Raw genomic sequence first — 18,600 nt, 5'->3', positions numbered from 1 at the left:
CACAGGGAATAAAAGAAACATCCAGCTCGTTTTTATTTGATTCATGACATGAAGTAAAATCAGCGTTTGCATGTGAACAAACTGCGGTGAGGTCAGGCCTGAGCGACTCCTTTACAACCAGGTCTGATGTGGACGAACAGAGCGAGCCGTTCAGACGTCATGCGTGAGAACACCAAGCAAGCCACTTTTTATTCAGCACAAATCTGTGTTTTATAAAAACAATTAAGACACGGATGAACCCAAACACAGTTTCACTATTAACCAGATCCCTACATCCATGGATTTATAGTCATCGTTTTCCTTTTTCAATACAAACATATACAAATCATTTCCGACAGCCTTGGTATTAACGCGCGATTACCTAATCTGGTGCTCCTTTTTGTGCCCGGAGTCCTGATGAGCCCAAAATAAATTAAGGTGCAATTTCTTCTCTCCAGATTTCAGGGACTGTACAACATGAGAAATAAAAGTACAATTTGACGAATAAATGTTAATTTATGATTATTTTTTTTAGTGCTTTTCCTGTGCCAGTCTGAGGTAGACGTAAGCCAACTGATTTAACACGCGTGTTATTGAGAGAAAGCAACACAAACAGACATTCTTCTGCAATGAGCACGAGTTTGGTTAAGCCTGAACGAGCTGCAGAGACCTGCACAGTAGTGGTGCTGTCGCCCGCTCCTGCACACACACACACACACGCACACACACACACACACACACACAATTGCACGGGCGGTTCTACCGGTAAACAGTCGTAAACTAAATTCAATAGAAATTTCGGTTTCCAGTGATCTCGGCTGGACAGAGAACCAGCAGTTACTTATCCTCCCAGAACCCCAACGCTGCAGGAAATCCCAGGGATGCTGAAACTCAGAGCAGCACAACATTCATTTAGTGCATCGCAGCAGTCGAACACACAAAACTCCAGCTGCAATAAGTGCTTCACAGAGGAGGCGAGCAACAGAACCGGTCAAATGAAACACGCAGGCACCTTTAAAGACGACAATCTGCAGAAAGCACCACAATTTGTAAAAAAAACAACACACACAGACAAAAGAAAGATGAGAAAAAGATGGCACAAAAAAAATGAAATTAGACTAACTGCCCCTCTAATGTGTCATTTTAAAGATAAAAACTCAAGTCTTTGAAGACGTTTAGGGAAATAATGAGACAAGCTGAGTTTCACCTCCGCTGCTGTTCGTCTGCAGACATTCTTTGGTCATTAAACACACACTGAACACTCTGCCGTACAGAAGGAACACGCAGCAACTCAAGCATCAGCTTTTCCACACAACAGTTGGTGTACGAGTTCACTTTTCGATTCTAGAGCAGGCTGACCCCCAAAACTACCTCCTTACACACCAGTGTCGCAGACAATTTTACTGTAGACGACCGATTAAAACCTATTTTCTCTAAACAGTGAGAGATGTGAAGATAAATCAAGTGAAATCAATGAACAAACAGCTGACTGCACGTATTAGTTTCTCAGTCACATCTGCATTAAAATACTTTGTTTTTTCTAAAAAGTTAAACCTGATTTCACTGTCATTTGTCAAAGAGGCTCATTTCCCTCCATCAGGTTGGTAAAGTGTGAGAACTTTTAGAGAGCAGTAGTGACTCAGCACGCACGCACGATATGCACTCATCCAGTCGCATAGAGATCATTTGCGTCATCGTCGCATGTTTCCACACATGTGAAGCAACAATGGAGCCGTAACTGAAAAGAGATGAGCGACATTTGTAAATCACTGTCTCCTCCTTCTGGCAGTCCACAGGAGTAGCAAAGGCACAGAAATACACAGAACATCCCCACTCTTGTCACACGGGCTCCTCGGACAACGCCTTTTTCTTGACGTGCGCAGGCGCCTTTCTACGCTGGGTTTGTCCTTCTTAGTGCACATTGAAATGACGGGAAAGGGAGAGAGAGGGGAAAAAAAAAAAGAAAAATCAGCCCTGGAGCTCCTCAAAACACGTCTCACACACGCGGACTGGCTTCTTAGAGGACGGCGTGAGCGCGTTCCTGGACGAACACTCGGCACAGAAAATGTTCCCACAGTGGCGGCAGTGGTGCTGGATTACAGACAGGGAGAGAGGGTTAGAAGGAAACTCTGAAAGCATAAAGGATGGTTTCTGTTAGAAAGGACTCACCTTCCTGACAGTGACGGAGAAGCCTTTCCCACAGGCCATGCAGTTCTGCACCTCGTGATCCTCGGCCCACTTCCTGGTCAGACTCTGCGACTGCTTGATCTGCGGGATCAACGGCGTTTGCTCAGCAAGAATCAAGAAAAAGCTCCACCCTTTCTGTTAAGTCTACCAGGAGCTGACCTGAAGGGACTGGTTCTCCCTGCCGAGCTCCTGCATGGCTGCCGTCGTGTCGTCCAGCTTCCGCCTGAGCTCCACCACTTTGGCCTGCAGTCTCTCTATCTCGCCTTCACCCTTCACACACCTCACACACAAACACTGCTGTGAACACACGTCTCTCCCTGCTTTACATGGACACCACAGCCCAAAAACTCCATTTTCACATCAGCTGCAGCTGCCTTCTCTCAATCCCCGCCAGGCCACAGACCAGTACCGGCCCATGGGTCACAAACAAATAGAGAAAAAGAAAATATACTATTTATGCATTCATCTGATGCATCCACTTATAGATGACTAGATCCATGTACGTCTTTGTTTTCCTCGTCTGAACTGGCATCTGGCTCTAAACTGAACAGATGGGTAGCTCTGAGATTGCTCGCCATTTTTGTTGCACCTGTAATGTTAGGTTGGGAGTGTGAGCGGCTCCAAGCTACCAGGACAGCATGTAAACAGAAGGATGTCGGGAAGCAAGGGCAGGCTTACTCCATGCCAACAGTCCCACCTACAACTCAGAGGAAAGTTTCTATTTAACTAGTGTTGCTCTGCAGTAACTATGTCCAAGAAAATGACATAGATTCTTTTATTTTGGCTAAAAACGGCACAATCCTAATCAAAAGACCACTGGGAACGATTTTAAAGTGGGCCTTTAAGAAACTTATAGTCCTCTGTGTTAAAGAGAAAAAACACAATATATCTAGATTTAGATAAAAACAAAATATGAAAGATGACCTGAATCTGGATTCAGTTCTCAATGTTATAAAACTGTAACATCTTCACTGAATTTTTACAAATCAGAAACAACTTCTACAAAACAATAACTTTTGTCTCATGGAGTCTTCATTTGTTTCAAGTTGCTTTTTTAAACAGAATTTTATGAAGTAGCATAAAGAAGAGATTTTTCAGAAAGCGGAAGCTTAAAATTTATAACGCTCACTTTGGTCCTGTTCGAACAGATCAGTGATGACGTTGTCTGACACTAAACCAGTCCGTGGCCTAAACAAGGTAGAGGACCACTGATCTTAGGTATGACATTTATGCTTAAATATAACCCAATTCATTTAAATCTTTAAACATTTTCTTGCAGCAGCCGCAGAAATAGTCTGATAAATTAGTCAGCTGCTCAGGAGAACATCCTACAGGGCAGACGGTCTTCTAATGAGGCTGGACACGACTCCGATTCATCACCTGCAGATATTTTTAGCAGCAGCAGCAGCGACTACCCACCTCTCCAGCAGAGCCCGCCGCTCGTCCTGGTTGTTCTGCACCGTGGCCTCCAGCACGGCGATCTCTCCTCTCAACTCGTCCGTCTGCTTCTCCAGCTCGCTCACTCTCCTCTGGCTGCCCTGCCACTCCCGCTTCAGCGTCGCCACGTTTTCGTTCAGCGCCGTCACCTGAACGCTCAGCTTCGCTTCAGCCTCCTCCCCGCGCCGCACCTGCTCCTCCCTGGCTCGCTTCTCTGCCCCCTTTGGAGAGAGGTGCCGATCACTTGACAGACAGGAACCAGGAGGAACTGATGTAGCGTACATGTTTTGGTTTGGAGATTTCATACCAGCTGATCCTGGATGGCCTTTGTTTGGGTGAGGAGCTGCTCCTCTCTCTTGCTCATGCCATCTCTGGTGGCCTGATGCTCCTTTTGCTCCTCCTTCAGGGCCTCCTGCGCTGCCTCCACCTGACCCTGCAGCTCCAGCTTTTGCTGGATCAGCAGCTGTTTGGCTTCTTGCAATTCCCCCAGCTCCTAAACGGAATAAACAAATTCATAACTTCACAGTGAGGGATCTCTGTATTATCGTAATGTCGGAGTTCAGATGAGAACCCTGACCTTCTTGATCTTCTCCGTTTGTGTTTTTAACTCAGAAGATAGTGTGGCGTTTGTTTTTTCCAGAGCACTTCTGTCTTTATTCAGCTCCGACACCTTGTTCCTCTCCTGCTGTAGCTCCGCCTTCATCTGATCCTGAACATGGATGCATATTTTACATGATACGAATGCAAAATATCCAAAATGATGTGGAAGCCTATGGATGCCTGTTACCCACCTCCTGCTTCTTCAGCTCTTTCAGGGCATGTTCCTGCTGTTGCAGCTTCTGCTCCCGTTTGGTGAGCTCCTGCTCCAAAGAGCCGCGAGCTGCTTTTAACTCCTGGATCTGAGCCTCCATACCTGTCTGATGGCTTCGGTTTGCTGCCAGCTCCTCCTGAGCCACTCTCAGTTTATCCTCCAACACCTGAGAAAAGAGGAGACGGAAAGGATTCAGAGGAGAAGCAACCTAAACTTTACCCATCCTTTTGTTAGCCCCAGGAGGCACCTTCAGTACCTTCAGATCTTGACGCAGTGCAGAAAGCTCGGACTCTTTGCCGAAGGAGTCCGACTGAAGCTGGCTGTGCTTTTCCTGACTTTGCTCCAAAGCTTTCTGCAGCTCGGCAGCCCGGCTTTTCTGAGAGGCTAGCTCCTGGTCGAGGCTGGACAGCCGAGCTCTCAGCTTAGTCTCTTCTTCTGCCTGGAGATAAAAAAGTCAAACAGAAACAGATGATTTCAAGAGCAAGTCCTTAAAAAAAAAAGCTTCATTTAACAATGCAGGATTATCTAAAGTTGCTTACCTTCTTGACACCAGCTTCCTGCAGCTGTGTCACCTGACCTTTCAGTTTCTTCACCTCGTCCTCCAAGGACTTCTGCATCGTCTTCAGCAGCTCCCGCTGCTTCCCAACCTCATCCTCCTTGTCCTTCAGAGCCTCCCGAGTCTTTGAGTGCTGCTGCTCTAATGAGGTCAGCTGTGCCTTCAACTTTTTCTCTGCCTGACATTTGAAGACGCACAACAAAATCAGGAGCTGAACTCCAAACAAACTCTGCTCCTTGTTTGTCTTCACAGGCTCACCCCTTTGCTCTGCTCCAGCTGCTCTTTAGACTCTTTCGCCGCCTTGGTGACGGCTTCATTGCTCTTCAAGAGCTCCTGTCTTGCTTTCTCGTTAGACTTTTCCTAGAAATGCAGATAGGCTGATATTGTTAGAGAGTTTTCTGATCCATTTTTGCACCACAGAGTTCCAATCAGCCCCACTGGGCTAAAACAATATTTGCGATCCTGACAGTAGTTCAAACCAACCTTCTCCTCCATGACTGATTGATGACTTTTCCTCTCAGCCTCCAGCTGACTTTGACTCTCCTTGAGCATCTTCTTGGTCTTTCCCAGGTTCTCCTGAACTGTGACCAGCTCTTTCCTTTGAGCTTCTTTCTCCTGTTGAACCTTCTGCAGATCTGCTGCAAGACTTTGTGTTTTCTTCTCCAGCTCTGCTCGCTGAGTCTTCCCCTCCTGGGTCACCGCGTCCAGACTGGCCTTCAGTGCAGACAAGTCCTGCTCGCAGCGCTGCAACTGCTGCTGGGAGTCCGCCAAAGAAGCTCCCTTCTTCTTCAATTCTTCCTGCAGCGTCTTTGATCTTTGCAAAGAAAACACAAACGTAACTTTGGTCGTGACTATTGTCACATTGCTGTCATTATTCTTTCAGCTAAGTTAAGACCAAAAGGTTGAAACATTATGCTTAAAATGTAGGAAACAAAAACAAATCCAAAATATAATGATCTTCAGTGACCTTCCAGGAAATCTGCTGTCTGTTTGTGTGAATCATTCAATCCAACAGTTTACATAACAGCCAAGAGAAGACACGACCTTACAGACGCAACTGCTGCTGCCTGTCAATCTGGGAGGTCTTACAAGACAATTTCTGCACTATTCTGGTCCATCAGTCCCATCCACAAAGATTATTCACCAATGGGAAATATTCAAGACAGCTAGCAGTCTTTCCAGAAGAGGAAGTCAAAGCTAAATCGGATTTGGATCCTGCTCTGCAGAGAAATTCCTTCAATCCTGGCTGACAGCTCAAGAGTCAACTAAAAGTAACCAGAAAATATTAGAAAGTGACGGTTTGGACAAATGAACATAAAATATCTTTATAGGAAGAAAAGTTGGAGTATTTGTGGATTCATGTGTTTGGACAGATAAAATTGAAGTTGAGACTAATTTGAGTCACAATCAATTTAGCTTCAAAAATGTCCCAATGTGATTTCCTGCATTCTTTCTTTAGATTCTGTCAGTTGAAGTGTATCTATGATGAGAGTTACAGACCTTTCTCATCTTTTTGAGTTCAGTTTTAGTTATTTCTTGATACGACAGTGTAGGTTTTAGAATGTATTTGGGGTTTTTTTTTGGACAGTGTTTCTCACCCCTCCTTTTCCGTCTCCAGAGAACGCTGAAGCTCTTTTGCTTTCTGTTTCACCTCCACACCCTCCTTCTGCAGGGCCTCCAACTCCAGCTGCGCCTGGTCGCGCGCCGTCCGCACCTCCACCACCTGCGACTCCAGTTTCTGTCAAATTAAAGTTCACCCATCAAAACACAAAAATGGATTGAGGCTCAGTGAACATGGAGCAAAATCAGGTGTCTTTTTTTATTCTCTCATCAGAAGCCACCTTATTGAGCCCCTCCAGCTGCTCAACGCGCTGCTCCGAGGCCAGTAGTTTGTCTCTACATTCCTTTAGGTTGGTTTCCAGCTGAGTGCACTGCTCCTGTCTCTCCTTGAGTCTTTGGGCCTGCTCCTCAACTTTCTTTTGGTTTTTATTTAATTCCTGCATCAAAAATAGAATAGAAGAACATGAAAAAGCATCCAAAAAATGCCACTAAAGACCAATTTCATGGTTTTCTCCAAAGTCCAGAAACATCCACCAAGAAGAATCCAACCTGCTGCTTGTCCTGCAGTGCATGCTGAGCCGTCTCCAGGCTGTTCTCCAGGTTGGCCTTCTGTGCAGCTTTGGCTGCCTCTGCAGACAGCAGCAGCTCTGTCTTTGCTTTCAGCTGGAGGACAACAGACCAGGACTTTAACCTTCCTCAGTACTTCCAAAACTGTTTTCATCTGCAATGCTGGACTCACCTGAGCGTCCAGCTGAGACACTTTCTCCTTGCTGTCTGTGAGCTGGGCGGTGAGCTCGGTGACTGAAGTCTCCAGGGTGTGAGCGCGGTCCTGAGCTGATCGGAGCAGAGACTTCTGCTCCTGGACTTGCTTGTGTAGGTTGTCCTGGGCTTGCTTGTTGCTCTCAGATTGATTCTTAAGCTTGTTGGTCAACTGTGTTACCTTTAAAAATCCAGATTTTCAAAAGAATGAGGAAGTGCTAACGTAAAGCCCTGATGTCCTCTGAAAATGCAGGAACTGAACTGTGAAACTTTATTTCCACCTGTTCTTGCAGAGCGTGATTCTTCTCTTTAAGTTGATTAAGGACAGCAGTCTCTCCCTCCCCAGCCTGGATCTTGGCACACAGGTCCTCCCGCTCCACTTCCAGCTGGCTAACGATGTCTTTACTTTTCTGAAGCAGAGCTTCCAGGTTCTGGATCTTCTGATCTTTGTCCCCAATCTGCCGCAATACTTGCTCCAGGTCATTCTACAGCACCACAGAAATAGCCGTTACTCCCAGGTGAAACAGAAGCGTACAAAGAATTCAAAACCACATCAGCACTCTGTGGTGGCGAGCACCTGTGCCTCGCGGAGTTTGCCGTTGGTGTTTTGCTGCAGAGCCTGAAGCTCCTGGTGCTGCTGCTTGGCTTTCTCCAGGAGGTGCTGAAGATCTGTGTTCTTACTGGTGCTTTCCTTCAGCTGGAAAAGAGAAAAAAGGGCTCTTTATCAATTCTCAGTGCAAAAAAATGTAATATTTTTAAGTTTTTAAACAAACCAACACAGAAGATTCAAAGTGTTTCTGTCCTTTTGGGACCAGAAAGGCCTAAAAATGGGTCATTCCTATTAGATTAGCTGTTTTCTTATTTAAAAAAAACACTAGGGACATATATCATGCTTTGAACAATAAAAAGAAGCCCTCAAATATTGACTGCATCAAAAACATTTGACGTTTGTTTTTTTTGCTGTTCTCTAAGCAGAATCCGCCATTCTTTGCCGCTTTTTAGAACAGAATCCCAGAACAAAGCATGTTGGATCCCTGGCAGATAAAAACTCAATGTTTCAGCTAGGCACCAAGGAGGATGTGTCGGAAAAATTAGCACCTGTCTCCAAGAAACAAACAGGAGGTGGAACGCACCATTACTGGGAAAGAGCTCAGATTTCACTAAAAGCTGTGACAGTCTGTTCAGCAGAGAACAGGACTATTCTTCAACCTCAAAGTTGAGATTCGTGTCTTTATGTCCATTTGCAGCATGACTGATCTGCTTTGCACAAAGATGACCTTATTTTATATGTGAACGATTAGCAGCAGAGTTGTTCCTTGGGTTTTAATGGTGCGCAGTAATGCTTGTACCTGTTCTTCTGCTCGGGAAAGTTTGAGCTGCAGGTCAGCCGCCTGCTGCTCGCGGTCCTTCAGCTTCTCCCCGGAGAGCTGCCTCTGCTCCTTCAGCCGACCCTGCACCTCTCCCAGCTGCCGCTCTGTCTCCAGCAGTTTAGCATGCAGCTAGCGGAGCACAAAGCGGGACAAAAGAGACACAGTTAAAAACTTTGTGCAACAACATATTTTGTATTTTAGAGGGTAAAATACCCTGACAACCTAAATTCTTTTTTTTTTATTTGACAAAATTTTTCATTCATTTTAAACTAAATATGGTTTCTACAACCTTCTACTTTGTGTTTCAAGTTGTTCTGATATTAACCTGGTTTTACCATGATGCTATGCTTTTGGAGGTTGATGTGATATTAATTAATGTTTTATCAGATATTCTTTTATTTATTAAAACTGAAAAACACCAGAAATAAACATGCAGTTTGAAGGCATGCACCATTTTATAATCATTATGGTTACACAACAGAGGATTGTGCAACTTGGTTGTTTTTTCTTCCTCTGTGGATCAAGCGATTGCTGTGTTCACCTGATTGATCTCCGTCTGCTGCTGAGCCCCCTGGCTCTCTTTTTCTTCCTTCTGCTGCTCCAACTGTTTCCTTTCCACCTTCAGCTCTGCATTTTTCACCTCCAGCTCTGCAACCTCACTCTTGAACTTCGTCACCTCCTCTGCCCTCTCTTTCAGCTCCGCCTGGGCCTTCTGCAAGCAGTTTTCAGCTCCTGTGGCTCGAGCCTGGAGATCCTGGACCTCCAAGTCCCTCTCCTTCAGTCTGTCCTGCACCTCCGTCTTTGCAGCTTTCTCCGATCCCAAATGCTCCTGCAGATCCTCGTATTCCTTCTCCTTACGTTCTAGTTTTTCAGAAAGCCTCTGAGGATTGAGCAGAAGGAAACACAAGGTAGATGATGCCCAAAGGTTTGACAGATATCAGGGTAAAAGTAGTTTGTGAAAAAGTGAAATTCCAGGTGTAACAATGCAAACAAACATCTTTAAGGAACTGTGAACATCAAAACCACAGCATATCTGTTTCCTAAATTAAAACAGTTAACAAACACGTGTCACAGTCACGAACACTCTCACATGATAGGAGCAATGGAAAAGAACAGAGGCCTGTCAACAGTGTGGAATGCCACTTCCATCCCATAGATTATATTGAAGCAGCTTCTGGCACTTGTCCTGGTCTAAGTGCTGGCAGTAAACTTGGCAAAGCTACAAAATGAAAACAAGACTTTTTTTTCCAGCAGAAAAAGGACAGGCATGGGATATGTGTGCCACCTTGGCTAATGTTAGTACATCTCTTTACCACTTGAGATGCATTCATAAATCTGCAAATGATTAAAAGCTGTTCATTTTCTAAGCAAATGATTCTGTGCCACATATTCCTGAACTGAACCCATTTTTAAATGTGGTTTTTACCATTTAATGACATAACAATGTGGTGTGACGCAACACAAGGCAACACAGATGATGGATGACGAGGTCACTGATGGGCCGACTATCTAAGCTAAAAACTAAAATAACAAGGCAAAACTCACACAATTCTAGTTACTGTGTTCTTCAGACCCCACAATGAATTCTGGTATTTTGAAAAGCCAACTTAAAGGTTCTCTTCACTTTTGAGGAGCAGTGTTGGGTTCTGCCGGGCTGCCCTCCCACAACCCAGAGCTTACGGCTCAGAGGCAGGTCCGTTATAATTCAACCTTCCAGAATATGTTGACCAATTTGTTTTCAGATGACAATTATAGTCTTTAGTCCAGATAGAAAATGGTATGACGGCATGATTCTGCAGTCGAGGTGATCCTGATTTGAACTGGATGTTAAGCTGAAGTTTTATTTAAGCTGGAGGAAAACAGACCAGAGGTCGGGATAGGCTCCAGCAGCCCAGTGACCCCGAATGGGACAAAACGGGTTTAGAAGATGAATGAATGAGTGAATAACAAGATGGAAACCAATAAATGGACATGCATAATGCATTAGATAAAGTAGTTAAAGTATATTAAAAAAGTATTCCTAAAGCTGGGAATAACTGCCAATCTAATTAATTGACTCAATTAAATATTTAATTGATTTGCCAAATTTTCATATAAAAAATAATTCTATTTGGATCTAAAAAATGTGTTTTCACAACTTCTGATTTCAAATGAAGAAATCTAGAATCTTTATTTAAAAAAATGGATAAAAACTATTATTGAGTAGAAATTATTAAGGTCATAGCTTCGAAGGAAAACTGATAAATTATTCTTAGATTTGATGTTGAGCATTTGTTTCAATTGATTTTACTACAACAAATATTTAAAACTCAACTTTACTAATTTGTCATTTTTATTGTTATTTTTTTCTTGATTCTCATTGTTTCTTTTTCCATGATACTTACAAGCACATTTAAATGTATTCAGGTCAGACTTCAGACAGTGTTATGATCAAATTCAAACTTTTGATCTGTCCATTTTCTAAATCAGTTTAATCCCTTTTGGGGTTGCTGGAGCCTATCCCAGCAACCTTTTGTTGACGGCGGGGTGAACCCTGAACAGTTCACCCGGCCATCAAAGGGCCACAGAGGGCCACATATTCACACCTGGGGACAACTTAGACCAGAGTTGCTCATTCCTGGAGCTCAATATCTACCCCCCTGCCTGTTCTCCAGATCTCCAAGCCCTGCTAGTTTCTGGTTAGCTTAAGCAGATGTCTCACCTGATCCAGGTAATCACCAACAAGCGGTGCAGGGAGAGCTGTAAAACCGGCTGGGGGGTAGATCTCCAGGACCGTGAATGGCAGGCCTGATTTAGACTGACCAACTAAGATGCATGTCTTTGGACTGTGGGAGGAAGCTGAAGTGCTTAGAGAAAAACCACCGAATGCAGGCGGAGAAAGTGCTAACGTCACACAGAAAACTGGGATCTGAACCACAGCTTTCTCCCTAGAAGGCGAGTGTGCTAACCACTACACCACCGTGCGGCTCTAAACTTTGTACTGAGTAAAAGTTTGTGTTTTGTTTGAAGACGCTTTTAGGCAGTTCTTAAAAACAAAACCTAGTAAAGACAGCATCTTAAGTCGACATGATCTCAAATGAAAAATTACTTCATTTCTAGCTTTTTCTGCTGTTCTTTGGTTTTTCCTCTCTTTAAACTGTGGTTGTCATCAAAAGCGGTGCAATAGCTGTTTGCATGTCTTAAAACGTGTGCTTGCATTTTTATTTTTCTAGTCGTATTAGAATCTCCAGCAGGTCTCAGGGGAAGCGAGCCGATCGTATTGAATACCCGGCAGTCATCGCTCTCGCACCTGGAAGCCCGTTTGTCTTGGAGGCGTTCGCTTCGGCCGATGAGAGAAGATTTAATCTCAGTGTCACATTCTGTTACTCCCAAAGCAACGTTGCCTTTTCCTTGTATTCCCCCACAGTAATGGAGCCTGTAAAGTAGCACCCCTACACTGGTTTAATAATAGTGCCGACCACAATATTTGACAACAAGAGTCGGTTGCTGAAGGCAGCTGGTGACAGCAGAACACTGGGATGCAGAGCAACAAAAGGCTTGCAGAGACTGAGATGCTGGCTACTTTAACTTTAACATGAGTGTTCATGTTAATGCTGCAAAGACAACAAAATCAGAGTATAATCCTGCAGCAAAACAAGCATGCCTGCAAGTAACTGCAGCTACGACTGTGGAATGAAACAGCCAGAAAGGTTCTTTGGACATGGAGTTCTCTCTATCACCTGGCATTGTTGCTGCAAATGATTCAGATTGCTTTGCAGCTGATGGATCTGCTGTGTGTAGACGGCTGCTTCCTGTGGACCCTTTTCCAACTCTGCTTTCAGCTGGGAGATCGTCACCTGAAGGGAAAAAGACCCACATGTCAGGACGGTTTCTAGTTTCAAAACAGGAGCACTAACAAGGATGAAGAAGGAAAAATGCAATTCCAAAATTACAAAAATGTTTTTTTAAATAAAGAATTGCATATTTTTCCCCTCTACTTTGAATCTTGAGTAGAATGGTTTTGCAAAAGATTATCAAATTGGAGATAAAATAAACGGAGACAGAGGTCCGTCATGAAACAACAATGTGCCTCACAGAACCGCCGAGAGAACAGATGAAACATGAATTCTTCAGAAAAAATACAAAGCGCTTTATTTTAAAATGCATTTCAGGTTTATAGATGTTTCTGGGGGAAATCCTTTGTGTTTTGGTCGTCATGCTGTTATTATAGGCCATAAATAAATGTCATGACAGTTGTAAAGGTCCATAACATTCTATACTTCCTTAAACTTCCACCCGCTTCTGTTTGAACACCTTTAAATCAATTTAGAGGAAATAGACGTTATTTGTGTTTTTTCAGTTTTTAGGTGAATGTTTGTTCATTTAATCCAAACATTAAAGCAAACAGGAAAAACACAAACAAAAAGGTTTGATATGATTTGAGTTTACTTTAAATCTTGACAATTAAAAATTATTGAAAAAAATAGATTTGTTATTATCATTGCAAATGAAAACCCTTTTGCCCTGATTTAATTCAGGTGTTCCATCGCAACCATGTCTTAAAGTAACAAGTTTGTTCTCCCAAAAAGTTCATCTAAGGAAAATGTGGATATAAAAAAGCTATAATTATCTGGATGCAGCATTAAACATCTGCAATACCAAAAGGGGCTGCAGTCTCAATTTAAGCTACCATGTAAACTAAAATAAGAATGCTTAATGTGAAAAATACTGAATTAAACCTGTTCAGAACAAACGTCCTTTAATTTATCTTCAAATCTTCAATTATGTTACAGACAAATACCGCTTCTGAGCCTCCAATTCCCAAACAAAGCCCTATTAATACTGGTCTCTTTTAAAAAGCAGGAAATAGGCCTGAATTATTCAATAACTAATTCCCAGATTATGCACAGCGCCATTTAACAAAGAAACTTTTTCCTTGACGGTGTTTAATAGGGATCTAAATTAACTCTGTGTGGAGCGAGGAGAGGGCCGTTTTGACCTTTTATAAAAATGTTTCACCTCAGAGGTAGTGTAGTTAGCCTGCAGCTGCTCATACTGGTTTTTGAGGCGCTCCGACTCTTCCTCCCTCTCACGGGTCGTGTTGTCCATCAGAGTCTGCACCTGCACCAACTCTTTCCGCAGAACCTCCACATCCTCCACCCCCGGCCGCTGCAGCTAGGGGGGCAGAGCGGAGGCAGCGCGCTCATCAAAGATGGCAGATGATGAATTGTTGCCAAGATAAACGAAGAAGCTAAACATGAATGCTTTGAGAAGGTTTGCATGTTTTGTACCAGTTCAGATTGGAGTTTCTCGTTCTCCTGCTGCTCAGTCTGCAGCTGCACAGTCATCCTGGCAAGCCTCTGCTCTGCAGCCTCCCTCAAGCTCCTCTCTTCATCATAACGCGACTTCAAATCTGCAGTAATGTCATAAAAACAATTAAAAACAATGCAGTTTCCAAGAATTACAAAAATGTAATTCACTCTAAGGTATTTGACTAAAGCTTTTCTGGAGATTACAGTGATAGTGGGTGTAACTCCACAGATGAACTGTGAACATTTGTTTAGCAGAAGAGGCTTCCTTCTGTTAACTGAGCTGGAGATGCAGGCCTCCCACTTTCCAGGCTTCACACTGACCTACTATCTCTGTGGCCAGCTGTGCAGCTTTCTGCTCAAACAGGTCTTTCATCTGTTTAATGTTGAACTTCTCTGTCTCAGCTTCATTCAGCTTCCTCTCAAGGACTGAGGAGAAAAAGAGCAAAAAATTAGCAGCTAATGGTCTGAGAAAAATTTAAACATGCTTTTGTGGATTTTCCCTCTTTTACCCGAATCGTCCGAACTGGTCTGCCCATCGTTCTTGAAAAGAAGAGAATTCAATGGAAAGGAGAAAAAATGTTTATTTAGTTATGTAAATAATTAAACACTGAACAAATTCTTCATCTACAAAACTAAACCTCAAAACTCCATATAGATCATTCAAAATAGTTTCCTCTGAAAGTGAGTAAAATATTAGGAGTCCAATATTTTTCGTTTTATTTAAATATTTGCATTTTTCAGTGCTTTAAACCTGTCATTTTTGTTTTGTTTATATTTTTCATGTATTTATCTCGTCTTATATATAACAATTTTTGCAACAAAACTACATTTTGTTCATTTAAAGCCTATTTATAATCCAATTTATAATTTCCTTTTTAGAAGTTTTATTTGTCTTTTTTGTACATTACATGAGTCATTTATCTATTTTTGCTTTCCTTATTGACATTTCAGTCTTCATGATGATCTGGAGAAAATGTACCTGCTTCAGATGTCCTTGGACTTTGTCTAGTTCTTTCTTTAGCTCTCCTGAGAACCATCTTTCCTCCTAATAGGTAGAGACACAATTAGTCTCTTTTTCACCACGTTTGACAGGCAACAGCACAAGAACTTTACCTTGAGAGAAGCGTGCAGGTCCTGAACTTCTTGTCGTAGCATCGTAAGGTCTTCCCTGCAAGAAGCAAAAATCATGTATGTAATATATATATTTATCAATAAAGGCTGTCACAGTGGAGATGATTTGCATCCATAAACATTTATCACACCGAGTTGGGGCCACATGAGCAGGGAGTTCGCCTGTGTCATGGAAGAGCTCGTAGTGTTTGAAGAGCTCCTCCGCTGAATTGTGAGACTTCATACACTGAGGACAGATGAAGCCCTGCTCACAGAAACACACAGTTAGAAACAAAAATGTCCTATAGCTGACTAAATACAGTTCAGATCTGCATCCATGTCACCTCAGATGTCTGATCATGGTTGAGTTCTTTGCTGGGCTGCTCTGACTCCGCATTCTGGGAGCCCCCCTTCCCAGGAGTCTATAGGAAAACAGAAAGCGAGTCAATTCTGAAAATATGATATTCTGAAGAAAAAAGGAACACAATAGTACTTATTATTCTTACTACTTTAAGTTAGTCTTTCTCTTTAAAAAAATAGTAAAACCTAAAAAAACATAATTTTCCATTAATCTTGTTATGAGACAGTCATAATATGTAATACCAACAATAACACTATTCACAAGAAATGTATATATAAAGCTGTAAAAGGAAATGAAGATTTTAGGATTATAAAAACTATGACATTACAACATGGAAGCAAGACACCTGAAAATAAAATAAAAGCAACGATGCTTTTAAATTGGAAAACAATTATTAGAAATAAAAGCAAACGGTATAAGTATACAAGACCAGAAAAGGCCAAAGGTCAGCTTCAGCATCAATTGCAGTTCAGTGTGACTTGTTGTTCATAAAGTGATTAGATTTACCAAATCTTGTACTTCTAGAGGTTGATTTTGTAGATAAGACTTTTTTTTTAATAATCAGTTTTTATTTAGATAAGCTGTAAAGGTTTTAGATGAATGTTTGGGGTATTACATGACAGCGAATCATGTTTTCACCGTTACTAGCTGCAGCACATGCAAAAAAATGATGTTCCTTAAAAAATAATGTATAAACTACCCTATAAATGTATTTTGTCTGTATCCAACACCACAAAATTCATTAGCATTACTCAATTACGGCTGTGTTTAGCATATTTTTGATTGTTATTTATCCTGTAACCTCACAGCAACAACGCAGAGTTCTCTGTAACTGACCACCTAAATTTTCTCCCCAACTCCCAGCCCCTTTTAGCACCTTCTGCAGAAGGCAATTACAAAAGGAGTCTGTAAACACGGGGACTTACAGAAAGCCCAGCAGCCCAGATGTTAAAGGAGTTTTATTCACCTCAGCAACAGCAGCGACTAATGTAACATCGTCGGTCCACAAGCTGTAGTCTCTCATCACACAGGCTCTATCTCATTTATGATAATTGCACTCTATCTTTATATTTCTGTGATCTTTTTGTAACATTGGTACATTTTTTCTCTTTATCACAATGTTGACATTTCAGTTACCTTCCCCTTGTCTAACAGTATCAGATAAAGTACTGTCAGATCACAGTTCTTCCCACCCCAGATAATGTTCATTGACCATATTTTAGCCTTTGCCTTAATAAAATGCTTCCAAGAATTATGGGTAACAAGTGGCTGGAACCTACTGGCAAGACACTCAGGAACATGTTTAGCTTTATTCATCAGATTATCCATCTGCAAACTACAAAAAGTCTTCATTCATCAAAATGTATAAAAACATTACTGCATCGCTCAAAGGCCATGATCTAACACTCATTAACCAAAGCACTCTGCAGTTCAGATTTCAGCTAAAAAGGAAGTGTTATAAAGTTTACAGACCAGAAGCATAAACACGCTGGTGGGTGTGCCAGAGAGACCATTCACAGGAAGAATTTGTTTGGGTTGGGCATGGCTTGCATGACTGAATAATGAGGTCAAAATGTGTGTTTGTGTGGATCTGCATGGTGGGCTTTTTGATCCTAATCATTGAAAAGCTTGCAAACAAAGTGTAGGTCATGGGGTAACCTTTGACCCCACAAAGCAAACGGCGCAGATATGATTCAGTCTTCAGTATAGTAACCACAACAATATCTAGTAAACTATTTCATATATTATATTTTTTTAAATAATATGTAACTGTCTAAGAACATACTAAAAGCTAATTTTCCAATGAAATACATCTGCATTTCATAATAGCCAAAGGTAGAGGTACTTTAACAAAGTAAAAACCGCATTATATTATTTTAATCATAATAAGACCTCTTTTATGTTTTACAGCTCAATATTGTTTTTATTACAAAGCAGGAAAAAAATTTATTTTTATTTTTTAAAGCTGTAAATTATGTTTATTTGAAGAAGCTATAAGCCTGTTTAGGCACTCCTGAAAAGACTTGAATCTTCTTATTGGCTCATAGTGGGAACCCCCCCCCAAATACATTGAAAACACGACCAACAACCATTCCGTCATTTAAAAAAGTTCGTGTGGAAAAAAATACAACCCGTGTCTCTGTCTGTTCCGCAGGGACAGAATATTTTAAATTTCATTTGAGTTTTTATTTTTGATTTTGTTAATTATTTTGCACTTCAAAGGCTCTTTATGTATAACAATCGCCTAACCATTATAACTAAAATAAAAAAAGCATTTACGTTGATGATTAATTTCCCTCATTATCGACGAGGCTCTAAAAGTCTGGCTTTTTTTTACTATTTAGCTGTTTGTTTGTTTTTTCAGGTCAAACAGGTAGTTTTTCAACCACCTATTCTGTCATGACATAATTATTATATATTCGTGGTTTTTCAATTCATCGCCAAGTTACGATTGACGCAGAATTTTTTTTGTTGCTAAAGAAAGGCAGTGTTGGCGATGAATTAACCTGGAGCTGTCACACAGCTACTGTACTGCTAACACAGAAACCATAAAAATAACAGGTCTCGGAGACCGGAGGTTTAAACTAACACACGTTCTCGGTTGCCCCTTTAACAGTGTGCTCGTAAACTGCATTTTATTTACAGCTGTTCATTTCGACCTTGTCAAAAGAACCACTTGTCAACTGAACAAAGTTAGCATTTGATGCTAGTTTTGTCAACCAAAGGGAAAGGAAGCTTGATTTCCACACCGGGACTTGTCGGAAACGACAAAGTACGCCGTTGTTAAGTAGCCTTTAACTAAGATATTTAACCCCGCCTGACTACGGAGGACAAAATGAACAACCAAGCGCCCGTGATACGAAACCAGACACGGATAGGCCCGTGTCTCTAAACCAAGCACTCCTGACAACAACAGAAGCGACGCCGGCCGAAGAGAAGCCTAACAGTGTACCATTTGAAGTATCCGTCGGAGCATGGCGTTGGCTTGGCTTGGCTTGGCTTGGCTTGGCTTGGCTTGTCCTGACGCAAACTGAATCCAGGTGCTTAAATGAAAAGTTTACGTCTGAGAACGACGAGCACCTGACCAGACACAGGGAGCTGAGCAGCAGCGGCGGATGGGCGGGTCATGTGGAGATGGACGCAAGAATTTCACTTCAACATGGTCAAGATCTGCAGCA

General features: G+C 42.1%; 1 protein-coding gene across 1 annotated transcript; it reads right to left on the bottom strand.

Annotated features, from left to right (window-relative positions):
• Positions 1-9: 9 nt before the first annotated feature.
• eea1 (early endosome antigen 1) lies at positions 10-18,563 on the bottom strand. Its single transcript, XM_004070083.4, has 29 exons — positions 18,375-18,563; positions 15,405-15,482; positions 15,213-15,325; positions 15,064-15,118; positions 14,930-14,995; positions 14,460-14,490; positions 14,272-14,376; positions 13,930-14,051; positions 13,658-13,813; positions 12,379-12,495; positions 9,201-9,539; positions 8,639-8,788; positions 7,867-7,986; positions 7,571-7,774; positions 7,270-7,470; positions 7,080-7,193; positions 6,812-6,967; positions 6,569-6,708; positions 5,454-5,784; positions 5,229-5,330; positions 4,954-5,148; positions 4,671-4,853; positions 4,395-4,580; positions 4,181-4,312; positions 3,911-4,096; positions 3,586-3,824; positions 2,326-2,446; positions 2,149-2,247; positions 10-2,070 (listed from the first exon to the last, which is right to left on the bottom strand). Exons 1-29 carry the CDS (start codon positions 18,396-18,398, stop codon positions 1,948-1,950), a joined length of 4,188 nt encoding a protein of 1,395 aa, XP_004070131.1. The 5' UTR covers positions 18,399-18,563; the 3' UTR covers positions 10-1,947.
• Positions 18,564-18,600: the final 37 nt, after the last annotated feature.

The sequence above is a fragment of the Oryzias latipes genome, chromosome 6 (genome assembly GCF_002234675.1).
Source record: "Oryzias latipes chromosome 6, ASM223467v1".
NCBI lineage: Eukaryota > Metazoa > Chordata > Actinopteri > Beloniformes > Adrianichthyidae > Oryzias > Oryzias latipes.
The sequence above is the reverse complement of the archived record's forward strand: the minus strand, read 5'-3'. Positions and strand labels throughout refer to the sequence as shown.